General features: G+C 48.9%; 1 protein-coding gene across 40 annotated transcripts in view; it reads right to left on the bottom strand.

The window, feature by feature from the left end:
• Positions 1 to 13,175, bottom strand: part of TCF7L2 (transcription factor 7 like 2) — a 206,737-nt gene that overhangs the window by 32,902 nt on the left and 160,660 nt on the right. Inside the window, exon 1 of one of the 40 annotated variants that reach the window (XM_023240948.2) lies at positions 10,069 to 10,206. The exons of the other annotated variants lie outside the window; for them this stretch is intronic. Within the exon in view, the coding sequence (XP_023096716.1) occupies positions 10,069 to 10,191 (123 nt within the window). The 5' untranslated portion in view covers positions 10,192 to 10,206. Of the gene's footprint in view, positions 1 to 10,068; positions 10,207 to 13,175 lie in introns of those variants that run through there. 40 annotated transcript variants of the gene reach the window in all.

Raw genomic sequence — 13,175 nt, 5'->3', positions numbered from 1 at the left:
CAACTTGCATTAACATCAAGGAAAAGGAATTGCATTAAAAGAAAAGAAGTAAGGTTCCAGTGCTGCCCACTAGTGCCTCTCGAGTTCAGGGACCACGGAGCAGTTCGTTCGCCGTGCATTTTTCTTCTTGTCCTTTTTTTTTTTTTAATGAATAAGGAAGGGGTATACTATAGAAAGAGTATTTCTCACAATTAATTGCGGGGAAGGCATTGGTAAAAGGTACTCCTAACTTTTTTCAGGAGCATGTTTGGAAAGGAAAATATGGCCTTCTTAGATGCTCCAGAAAAAACTACAGAGAAAGAAGTCAACACTTAAAACAGCTTGGTTTAACGATTCCCATAAACAAGTGGACACATTCAGAGGAGGCTAGCTGGTTGCTCAAAGAGCCTTATGTTGTGAATTACCAGTTCGCAATCAAAGCACTGAAATTAAAAAGCACCAAAGCAGAGGGAGTTTTGGTTAACACCTCCCTAGCAGCCATGAAGGTCTGAACAAGGCCACAGCCAGCAGCGTGAGGGGCTGCTGCCCCAAGGCCAAAGCCAGCATCTTATGAACATGCACTGAGGATTATTTGGGGGGAACATTTCTGTTCAGGACAGATTGAAAGGTAACCAGCAAATGAACTCTCACTGTGGGCTGGGGTGGAGAGGGGAAAGAGGAAAGGAGAGGGAGGGAGAAGACGGGGCAGACACAGCTGGAGGGAGGGAAGACCACTTTCCTTTGAAAGTGACTATTGCCACCTTCCAGAAGTTTTTTGTTTGGTGGGAAAGATACACACCTGCAGCAATGAAAGAAGGCAGATCGATCAAAGACAGTTTAAAGTAAGTGTGGGTAAAACTAGGAGATGAGTAGGAAGAACCACAGGTAACCCAAAGCGGGGAAGATGGTCACTTGGAGGTTGAATGACTTCTGGGCAGCAGGACCACCATAAGCAATGGAAGGAAGCACGGGATGGGGGTAGAAGGGCTGGTGGTTGACAGTGGAACCTACAGTTCTCAGCTCTGGTTGAGTCAAGCATCTCTCAGGACACTTGTCACAAATCTGGATGGCCAATCTTAGGAAATCTCTCAGCAGGAACCGGATTCAGGAGATCTGGGCTCAGGAACCAGGCATCCAGTCGGCCTCCTGAGGACCTCACGTGGCAGCTCTACCTGTTCAGCCATGAACCCCTAGACCAGAGAACCACGTGGCCACAGACAAGTGCCAAGGTTAAGAGACCTGGGGTCCTAATCACCAATCAAGTCCTAGTTCTTACGAAAGTCCACAGGAAGAGCTTACCACAGAACCTACCACATGGTGAGCACAGGAATGGTGGTTTATTATTGTTACTTATTAGTTTATTGTTAGGGAGAAGTGGCCCATGGCACGCGTCTGTCTACAGCTCAGAAGCACCAATTCCATGGCTGCCTTCCAAGAAGGACTAACAGGAAATGCAGAGAAAACCTTTCTCTACTTGTCTAGCAAAAGACGAAGACAGAATCTGGGTGACAGGAGAGCTCACTGAGTGTAGGACGTGAAAGTTCATTTTCCCTCTTCCTCTTAGAAATATGTATGAAGGTTGGACACCATTGCCTTCATGTTATTTTGCACCCTTGAGCTTGGCCAATGGGTTAGTTTCCTGTCAAGATTCGCTAGCACGGAAGGGGGTGGATCCCGAGCTGCTGCTACCCAGCCTTAGGAGGGGAAGGCAAATGGGCACATGACAAAAGTTGGACACCATCGCCTTCATGTTATTTTGCACCCTTGAGCTTGGCCAACGGGTTAGTTTCCTGTCAAGATTCGCTAGCACGGAAGGGGGTGGAGCCCGAGCTGCTGCTACCCAGCCTTAGGAGAGGAAGGCAAATGGGAGCCCTAGCACGACGTGGTTCTCTCTTCTCATCGTGACTGTATGCCAGGTTGGTCCCTAGGAAACCACGCGTCTCTGCAGGTTGACCAGCTCCCAAGCAAGCAGGGGAAGGAATAAAGTCATACCTACAGAAACCAGGGTCTACTCACCATTCTCATATGACCTGCCTACACCTGGACTGCTGTTGTGAATGGAAGTATGTTCTTCTTGAAGATGCCCTGTCTCTCCAGTCTCAGAACCCCACAGCCCTTTCTTTCTATGTCACATCATGCCCATGCTAGAGCCACATATGTACCTCTCTTGGTCCCGCTGTAGCTACGTTCCTTAACGACAAAGACTGTGCCTTCTAGAACGCTGTGTCTCCTGTCACGCCCAGCCTGTGGAGTGGCGAGACTCCTAAGTTGCAGAAGAACAACTGAGTTGCCACCGTAAACATCAGAAGAAGAGAAGGCCAGGACCAATTTCACAGATTCATTGACTAAAATGGCGTCTACTCAGAATCGTAGAACTAAGCAAGACAGGCCTTCAGAAACGGACTAGTCTTATACTTTATAAGAAGAGTGCCTTAAAAAATGGTTTTAGAGCCCCCTGGCATGCACCACGGTGACCATGAGTGCCTGCATGCACGGTGGCCAAGAGTGAAGGCTATGAATTCAAGCAAGACCCAGGTCGAAATTCTACTTGACCCCTCTAGCTGTACAACCTCTCTTAGGCCGTTGTCCCGTCTCTCCAAACTCTAGATGGGAACGGGCTCGACCGCAGAGTGTGCTGTGAAAATTAAGGCCCATCCATGCCTATACAGCGACCAACAACAGGCCTGTACAAAAGCTTTGGGAAAATACTGTCCAGTGAGTACTACTGATGAGGGCACACTGAAGGTGGTGTTGGCTACCCTTCCAGTATCTTCTAATCGGATTCCCAGAGGGGAAATGCATCCACAGACTGCGCTCCTTATTTCAAAGGCAAGATGGTCATTATGAGGCAAGAGCGTATGGGTGTTTTCTGGCCAACGCTCCGCCAGGCGAAGCGCCCTTCTTAAAAATGTGGTATTTAATTAATAAACATATTTGTTATCTCTTTTGAGAAAAACCATTACTCTATCATGCTAATAAATAAGAATGCCTACAGGAGAGCTGAAAGTTAAATAAAAAGAGCTGGAGATGACCAAGGGCATTCCAGAATCAGGGTGAGGGCCCTGAAGTCAGAGTTCGTATCAATTAAACACCAACCGACCCAAATAGAAAATGTCCCTTAGACTTTCCCCTCCCCTGTGATCAGAGCTCACTTTAAAAAAAAAAAAAAAATTAAGTTTATTTATTTATTTTGAGAGAGACAGAGATAGCATGCGTGGGGGAGGAGCTGCGAGAGCCAGAGAGGGAGAGAGAGAGAGAGAGAAAGAGAGAGAGAGAGAGAGAGAGAGAGAGAGAGAGAGAGAATCTCAAGCAGGTTCTGTGCTGCCAGCACAGAGCCCGATGCAGGGCTCGAACCCACAGAGCTGTGAGATCGTGACCTGAGCCAAAACCAAAAGTTGGACGCCTGATCGACTCAGACACCCGGGCGCTACAGCTCCCACTTCCATAAAGAGGTCTTTAAGGATTGTGCTCAAAAATGTCACCACCCTAAGAAAATTCAAACGTGAAAAGTACCTTTCTTAGGGGAAGGACACAGACAACCTTCCCGAAATGCAACAATCTATGCTGGGGGTGTTAGTGGATAAAGAGCCCACGAAATATGTGTCTGTCCCCCTTTTATCTCTTTATAGACCGAGTCCGCTATTCAACGCAAACAACTGCAACATGAAATCAGGTACTTTTTAGGTAGCTACTTTATCTAAATATGAGGTATGTCTTCAAAACTACCTCGAGGGGTGGGGTGCCTGGGTGGCTCAGTCGACTGAGCGTCCAACTCATGATTTTGGCTCAGGTCATGATCCCAGGGTCATGGGATCAAGCCCCACATCGGACTCTTAAGATTCTCTCTCTCTCTCTCTCTCTCTCTCTCTCTCTCCCCCTCCCTTTCTTCCTCCCCGCCCCCCCCCCCATCCCAGACTCATGTTCTCTCTCTCTAAAATAAATAAAATGAAAAAAGAAAACCAACTACCTAAGGGGTGCAAAAAAAGTCATTACCTCCGGGGACAGCTAACATACACTCAAGGTCGGGATGGTGGCAGTCATCGAAAGCTGCCGGACGAGCCTAGTTACTAGCATCCAACCCGCTAAGAATATGATGAAAACTAGGCAACTCTGGGCCACGTGAAAGGCCAACATTAATAAAATGTTCCACATAAGGTCCGGGAGTCATATGCTGCGGTCGCCCATACACCCCCACACCGCGAGCACCTGGAACTCAGAGCCACCTAGACCCCTCTGTCCAGATCAGAGCCACCCAGACCCCTTCGTCCAGACAATCTGAGGGGAGGACGGGAGAGAGGAGCCCTGACCGAGCAGGACGGATTTCATCAAGTCCTCATCGACACACCTATCAAGCGGTTGGCAGCTCTTATCAGTTCCATACGGGAGGTGTCCCAGGTCCCAGGCTCGAGGGGGGTAGTGCTTCCAGGTCTTGCACACTCACCGACCTGACCCCCCCCCACCACCCCCACCCAGAGACTGGCGCCGGGGTGGGGCTCACCACCGTGCACGCTGCACCCCATGAGCGTAGGCCGGGCCGACCTTCCCACCCGGACGGAGAGGCTTCAGGGCTCACAAAGGGATCTGTTCCTCACGCTGCCACCTACCAGTTTCTGGAACCTAGACCCAGTGTCAGCAAACAGTGCTCCCTGCTGTCCTCCCTGCCTCCCCCACACCCCAAGTTAAGAGTAGCTCGGGGCTCCCCGCCTCGGCGAGAACACCTTTGCCACAGGGCACCAGGGGTTTTTATCAGGGTTTTTTACAACTTGTGGCTGATCACAGGAGGTGGGGGATGAGGACATTTAATGGGATACTTCTGCACCTCAAACAGAGACAGGAGCAGTAGCAGGGTCCCACGGGGATCAGGTGATAAACACTTTGCACACACCGTCAGTTCCGGCTGACGAGAAACTAAAGAAAAAGTCAACTAAAAAACCTCGAACCCATGAAATGAAGTCAACAGTACCTATTTAAAGGGAACAAAAATCCTCATCTGGCTATAAGTCATTAGGGCTGGGCTTGGTTTTCTACCTGGAGAAATGGCTGCTGCCCAAAGCAAAGCCTTCCCCAGTTCTGTTCATTATCCTTTATGGGTTTTGAGCACTGAATGGTTAAAATTATTAAAAAAAAAAAAAAAGAAAGGGTCCTTTACCAACCCTCAAAGCGCACAAAGCCTTTCGACCCGAAGTATTCATCCAACTACAGTGGGGGGAGGCGGGGAGGGGAGGGGGCGCCCCTGTGGCTGACCTCTGACCTCTGGAGAACCCTTAAGCCCAGCGTTCTGCAACTCGGCCTTGCCACCCTCATCGCCAAGCGCCCACACACCCGTCCAAACGGGGCTCGCCATGTGGAACCTGGCGGATGAAAGACTGGTTCAGGCACTTCTAGATCTCCCTGCTACCCTCCCCTAACCCCAGCCCCGCAACCTTCTGTAACTGCGGGGAACCCAAAGGGAATGAAAGCTGGCCATTCACCTCGCAACCTATTAATCAGCAGACGTTGAAAACAAATAGAGCCATTGCTGGCGCGGCCTCTGTGCCGGCCCTCCTCCTCAATACTCCCCTATTGCTCTCCTTTTCTGCAGAAGAAAAATGGGGCCAGAAAGTGCCTTGAGGAGCCCAGCACAATAAAACAAAAGCGGCACAGAGGGGCATTTGTCCGCCTTCTCCCCCCCACCCCCCAGCGTGGAAGGTCTTCAGGGGTCTTTGGTTACCCAGCCCTCCCAGGGTCTGAAATCAGCCTCAGGAAGGGACACTGTTCATTCCAGGTTTACGTGGAAAAAATGGGTTGATAGCTCATCCCCGTGCATTTTGCCAGATGCCGTTTACTACAGCTGTACCAAGGCCAATGGCGACTAGCAAAACATTAATGATGTCGCTCGCACGTCACTGGAGCCACGGCTGAAGAGGAGGGGCTGGAGCTGAAGGAGGGGCTGTTTCTTACTCGTCAACAACCCTTTGTGACTCAACTAGTCCTATTCTTTCAGGCTATGGACCAGAGAGTGGTGGTACGTCAGCAAAAGTAAGCCTCCGGCCTCAACCACCCATTCCCGACCATTAGCGCCCACTTCCGCTTCTGGAATGACGTCAAGGAGGCCCTCACGGCAAGCTGGATCCGGGCCTGCACGCACAGACCCATCCCTGCTTACCTACTGAACATCTCCCTACCGCATCCTGCGAAGCTCCTACACACACAGACGGAAAGGGTGACAGCGGCCTTCCACGCTTGGCCAGATGGGCTTCCGGGAACATTTTGCCCTGCCCCTCTCTCCTCCCAGCTATGGAAGCCCAGCCAGCTAGGCCCCGCCTAGTGCAGCGCACAGGGCCCACTCGTGGTCAAATGCTGCTGCTCCCGAAGGCCCTGCTCCCCGCTGATGGCACACGTTCCCTGGACGGGATGTACATGGCTACTGAAAATAATAAATAAGAGGGAAGGCTTCGCGGGGTCCAAGTTTTGCTTGGAGAAATGAGGTGGTTAAGAGGAAGGAGGTCTGCCTGTGGCCTGCAGCAAATGCCCACCCCGCAACTCCACTGCACAGCTCACCTCACCTGGCCGCGCTGCTGGGGGTCTCTGGCACAAACCCACCAGGCTGCAAAACGACAGCTTCTGCAACCCAAGGTGGCCTGACTCAGGGTGCTGCTGCTTTGTTTTGCAAACTATGGATGGCTGGACCCTCCCCCAACCCCAGAATCAACTCCATTTAGACAGCAAGGAGAGGAAGAGAGATTCTCCGGCTCTCTACAAAATTCTGCCGACTCACAGTTTCTCATATACTCACACAAGCAGTAAAATTCTTCGTGCGGGGAAATGATTGAACAGGGCAGGCAGAGAGAGAATAAATGTGCAGTCAATTTTCATCCAAATTCTCTCACACACATGCATATACATAGAACTAACTCAAACCATCCTAAGCCCTTGGCCTTCTTCTCCCCCGCCCCCGGCCCCCCCCCCCGCAACCCACCCGGTCCCTTCCATAATCTAACAATCCAGCTGGTAACACACAAAACAGATTGCCAAGCATTCAGGGTCTAGGGGGCCAAACTCTGCTCTTAATGATCTTTCCTTAATCCCCAAAAAGGAGGAGGGGAAGGCTGGGAGTCAGGAGGAGGTGTCAGGGTGGGGGAGTGGGCACCCGAAGGGGAACATTCTAACCTGGAAAATAAAGATGTGCTCCAGCTGCTTGGCTTTGTGAGAGCCGCAGCCGAGGGCCGACCCAGCAAAGCTGTGCTTTCACAGGCTCTTGAACAATTACTTCCAGTTAAGTTCATTAAACATAATTTATTTCCACTCATTCTCATTTATTTCCCAATAAAAAGAAAGCATCCCATTGTGTTTCCCCCAGCTAACCTTTAAAGCACGTGCAAGCTTCAGTCTTGGCCGGCCCGGTCCAGGCTGGCCCCTGACCAGTGAGTTCCCAGGGTTTTCTTCCTGCCCGCGTCCCTCCAGGAACATGCCACAGCATGGCGGAGGTCAGTGAGGGGGTACGGCAGGCACAACAGGGTCCTCTGACTGTCCTAATCCTCCACACAAGGTCGCCAAGCTGAGGAACCAGCCACTTCACCCCTAAGTAATTTCCCGGTGGTTCGCAACCTCCACCCTCCCGCAAGATATTTCTCTACTACTTGGGTATTAAATGATTAGTGTTAGCATAATCAATCTTGTTGAGTGTCCAAGTTTACAGAGAATGTTTGAGAATTGGGTAAGAGGGTACAGCTGTTCCTAGGAGAGCAGATTTGCAAAACAGAGCCAAGAATAAAACTAACCTATTCCAAATGAAGAAATCCAAAAGCTCAAATTCAAAACAACTTAAAAAAAATAATAATGATGATTTCCAGGCTACCCACCCCCCTCCCAAAAAAAAAACCCAACAACCCCAAATCTAGGGATTCCTGAATATAATGGAAAGGAAATCACCAATTTTGATTTAGAGTAAATTTTAAGTACATAATGGTTATTACATCCTGGGGATTTCGAGAAAGTAGTGAACAAAACCTGATACAGCTCTTCTAACTTATTTACAATGACCAGCTGTATAAAAATGTCTTTTGTTTTTTTTAATACACCCTGTGCCCAACTTTTGAATTTAGACAGTACTGCATTTGAAATGCATGCCTGCTACATGGGAGTCCGATAAGAGCTCTTTCGAACAGCTGTTTCCTTCAGAGAGCAGGTGAATTTCTCCCTCGAAAGGAGCAGGTAAACAGAAGAGGAGGGATGAACGTGTTCCTGTGGCCCAAAGGACACCAATGAGTCAAACCCCTGGATTCAGCAGGATGTCAGCAATGATGGGTGCAAAGGGGGTGCTGCATTGTTCTCTGTCTTGCCAAGTCAGTGTCCCTCCCACACATGGGCACCCTTTAGTGGGCATCTACAGTCTCGATAAATGATACACGTGAAAAGGACATGACCCTCTCTGAAAGCAAGCTGAGTTGGAAGTAATGACCCAGGCAAAGTCCAATTAAAAAAAATTTTTTTTCAAATGTGTGCAGAAGTATGTAATCTGGAGGGCATGGCAAGATTTCATCACATTCCAAAATGCTGGAGGAAAGAATTGCATTACATAGCTCAGCCGGGCCCCCCACCGACCCCAAACCACAAAAGGGAGGTTTCCCTGAGAATATAAGCTTGCAGGCTCTGCTGCTTCTAGAAAATGCCGAAGCAGGAGCCTGTTGTGACAATACAAAGATCATAATATCTGTATCATTGGAGTCGGGAATTCACCCTTTCAAACAACTCCTTTCTCATGAGAAATCAAGAATGGAGGTTTAGCGGCCACCGAAACAGCAGGGCTGCTATTAAGTAACCCGAGTAATTTGAGTAAACAAAGGTCTGGAACCTTTCAGGAATCTCAGAAAGGGAGACTGCGCTGGGTTGGGAAATTTACAGCAACACAACTTCCACATTTGCGGTGCCAGCTTGCACTGTCTTCCCCACGCTTCTGGACAGTTTACACGATCGTAGACTGAACTAGAAAAGTTGCACACAACCAGAGAGGAAAACCAAGGCAAGTATCTGTCATTCCTCCATGTTTGACTCACAGAAGTTATTTACCACTTTGGGTTTTAATAGGCTGTTTAGGGTTGAATTCCTGATCTTGAAAACACAAGGACTCTTAGAGTCTGTTGCAGATTTCATTTTTTTCCCTTCCCCTCCCCCCAGATCGGATCTAAGAGCGGACTGACCACTGCAAATGTTTCTGTGTTTGGCCACTCAACAGCAAAAAATAGTAATGAAAGTAATCCTAGGAATCGCCTCCAAATTCGAGGATGCCCTTACAGCTGTGGCAAAGGATCTGACCCAACAGTTGAGCGGAATACAGTGTAACCTAAGCCCCAAACTGGTATTGCAAAAGGACCTTCTTCCTAATCATTAACACCACAATGGTCTCCTGCTCAGGGCTCCGAAACACATTTCCTACGAAGTTTAGAAAACACAGACACCACAAGCAAGACTGTAGCCCTGAAAGGCCAGCATCTACATTTGGAGATTGAAAATAAATACAACTATAAAGACAGAGCAACGGAAAGTTAGCATTAAATATGAAACCAAAATATACAGTTTACACAAGCCCTGCTACTGTGAAAGCCTGAACGCTCCAAGACCTTTCAAGCTTTGAAAGTATGCTCCTCTCTGAGGCCACGTCATGTTCCCTTCTCTTTCTTCCAGTGGAGCCCACCCTGGTGGGTGAAGGAGAGAAATTTATTTGTTAAAAGAAATCCTCAACCCCACCACCCCTTTCCGGAACCCAGTTTACTCCTTCCTCGTACTTGGGGAGCCGGCTTCGCGGGCTCTGCATGGCTGTGCTGCAGGAAGGACTGTGATGAGAGTCACGATTTCTCTCCGCATCTTTTTTTTTTTTTAACCCTTTCTCCCCACTCCCCCAAAAACTGCTATGGAAAAGTATAGCGTGAAAGGGCACAACTTTGAGTTGACCATTTATTCTTGCTTTGTTTTTTCCTTCCCATCGTCTGAATTTCAAACAAGAAAAGAAAAAAAGGAACTGAGGTTTAATGGTCAAGACCATAAGCAAGGATACAAACACACACACACACACACACACACGCACGCACGCACGCACACCCCACTACTCACCCAGCAATTCAAATGGAGGTGCCAACCGCCCAACTGCTGGAAGAGAGAGAGCCCGGAGGCCACTGTGCCTCCCTTCCCACTCAAATCTTCCATGCCCACTAAAATTGTATCCCTAGGGTACATAATAGCTTTGGTTTTCTTTCTCTCCACCTCAAAAAAAAAAACTTTCTCTGTACCTTCAAGATGGGACTGGGCCAGCTTTTTTTTCCTCCTCCCTTACTGCTTTTCTCACTTTTCTTCTTCCTCCCAGCTTCCCCTCCCTTTATGCCTTTCCCTGAAAGAGCTGGAAAAAAGCATCTTTAGAGAAGGCTCCAAATTTCTGCCCTGGTTCACTCAAAATGCTCCCAAGGTCTCACTCCCGGTGCCTATCGTTACTTTGTTAATTAGCCCCCTTCCACACGCAGCAGCCCTCAAAAACCAAACGAAAAAATTAAACGAAACAAAGCCAAAAGAAACCTCACCATCTAGTTCAACTGGCGGCAGACTGAATTTTTTTTTTTTAATTCTTAATTAGAAAAAACTCCTTCTAGTTTCTAATCTTTACCACTACAGAATCCGTGAAGGAAGGGGGAAGGCCCATGTTCCCCAGCCAGCTCAGGGCACCTAAGCCAAGTCCCCCTCCCTCACCCGTTACCTTGGGCGGCAGGGACACAGCTACCGCTAAGAGTAGCTAAGAAATTACGGTCAGCCATGAGGGAAAATGATCAACCGAGTGCAGTAGGCAGGCACTTTATCTGCAAGATTGTCAAATCCCTCAAAACAAATTTCTTAGAGAGGGCTGCAGTGCGAGAGGAGGGGGGGGGAAGCATATTTTCTTGTCACAGTGACACGGGAGTGACATTTGGTAGGGCCTTGTCTGCCAAACACACACGCACGCACACACACACCCTCTTTTCCTTCTAGAGTAAAAGACTGTGCTGGAAAGATTTTCAACTGACCTCTGTGGAAGGAGAACGCAAGCTTCCTGTGCTCCCTGGCATTCTAGCACTCAGACCGTTAACTTGCTTTTAGACTGTTGAGTTTTGTGAGCTTTTCCCAGAATGAGAGAGAGAGAGAGAGAGAGAGAGAGAGAGACAGAGACAGAGACAGAGAGAGACAGAGACAGGCAGAGAGACAAGAGAAGGCAGAGGAATGCAAAAGGCTAGCCCTAAATCCCACAAACCCGACTTACTTTTCCTGGGGCTCTCATAGGATCCAGGGCCGGGTACATTTGTGTGGGTTTAACTTAATTGGAGTTGAGAGACTCAGACATCACAGGCCTGAAATCATCCTCTTTTACATGAAGGAGGGGAGAGAGGGAGGGTGGCTCCAGGAGGGGTTAAAGACAGAAGAAACTTGCAGAGGACAAAATGAGCCTTTCGGGTCCTCTCCCACCCCAAGTGTTAAATCGGTTCACCCTGTTCAAAAGCAAACACACAACTCCGATTTGCATGCAGGTAAGAGAACACCCCTGCCCACCGCCACATGGGTTCCTGGACCTGCCTTGCGCAAAGCAAAACCAGTGGCAAAGATTTGGTTCCTTCTGGCGGCGGGACACCTGACACTGGGGAGACGTTTTTAATTCGCCGATCTGACTGCCCACCTGTTTACAGGACTCTTTTCTTGACGTTAGTCTTTAACACACCGGCCGAGTTAAGAACTCTCACTGCACCCCACCCCCACCCTCCCCCCCAAAAACAAAAACAAAGGCTGGAAGGACTTCAAGATAACCCAAAGTGAGAATTCTTAATTTTCTCTTCTTCTTTTTAAAAATACTGCTCTGTGGCCCCTCTTTCTAGACTTATCCGGCCTTCCGGTGCGTCAGGCAGCAATCTTTAAGGTCCTCAGTACCAAAACAAAACCCTGCCATTTCCCTTTACATGGCGGTAACAAAAGCAATGAGCCTCCAGTTTGACAAGTAAAAAGCCCCAACCACACAGCCCCTAATTGCCTCCCCTCCCTCTATTCACGAAGACCACCACACTCGGCAGCTGCCTTTGTCACACATGCAATTTCTTAAGTAAACTGCAAGTTTCCCTCCCGGCTGATGGACAGCTCCCAATCATTCAGCAACAATAACTTATAAAGTGCAGCAAACAGGATGGGCAACTTTGACTCGGTATTTTCTGGCTTTCTCAAAAGACAAGGAAAATGGAAACAGCAAGATGAGCCAACACATTCCAGACAGTCCTCCTCCTCCTCCTTAAAAAGAACAGGGAAATCTGGTGAATTTCTTCAAACTCCCTCCTGAGAAACTGCTTCAGGATATCTGCGGTCCCCATCATCCCATCCCGAGTCCACCCCAGGGGTGCCCCAACTTGTCAGAAGTACACCCACACTTAGAACGTTTCCAGAAAAATAAATAAATAAAAAGCTGACGGATACTGCCAAGTTCTATGGGATTTTTTTTTTCAACTCCCCCAAACCAAAACCAAACAAGAGAGAGTAAGAGTTTCCTTTCCTGTTAGCATGAAATCACAATCAAGTGGAGAAGTAAAGTAAGAAGCTGGAAAGACTGCCCATTCTCATCCCGCGGTCCTCATCCACATCAGCGGCAAAGTTCTGGTGTTCTGTTTTAAATAAAGAAGTTTGAGACGCGGGGAAGGGGAGATGGGTCTTGCACGAGTGCATATGAAAAGCAGAAAAATGCGGACCCCTTACGAAAATATTTGGGGACAGAGAGGAAGGAGGGGAGCCAGGAGGGTGGAGCATCCGTGACTTTAACTTGGTGGGCGAAAAGAAGCGAACCTCCCCCCCAACCCGGCCCCAAACAGTCACTTCCGAGTGAAGCAATAAATACTACAAGCAGGTCTGCACGGTCACGAGCTAAAAGTTCGGAGTAAAAAAGTACTGCCGATTTCTCTTTTTCGTTATTTATTATTATTATTATTATTATTTTTTATTTTAAGGAGAGTTAAGGGGAAAAAAAGAAAATAAAGACCTCCTCCATCCGGCACCTTCCCGGTCAAGGGACGTCAGTGTTAAAGTTACTGCAAAAGTGACGAGCGAACCGGGTGAAGGTTGGGAGCATGCGAGGCACTGGCCAGGCAGGCGCGCGGGGAGGCGGCGGGACCGGCCACCGCGCGCCGCCCGCCCGCGCCCCGCCGCCCCGTCCGTCCGCCCGCCCG

This window comes from Felis catus, chromosome D2 (assembly GCF_018350175.1).
Source record: "Felis catus isolate Fca126 chromosome D2, F.catus_Fca126_mat1.0, whole genome shotgun sequence".
Lineage (NCBI taxonomy): Eukaryota > Metazoa > Chordata > Mammalia > Carnivora > Felidae > Felis > Felis catus.
Note: the sequence above shows the minus strand (reverse complement) of the source record. Positions and strands in the feature narration are given on the sequence as shown.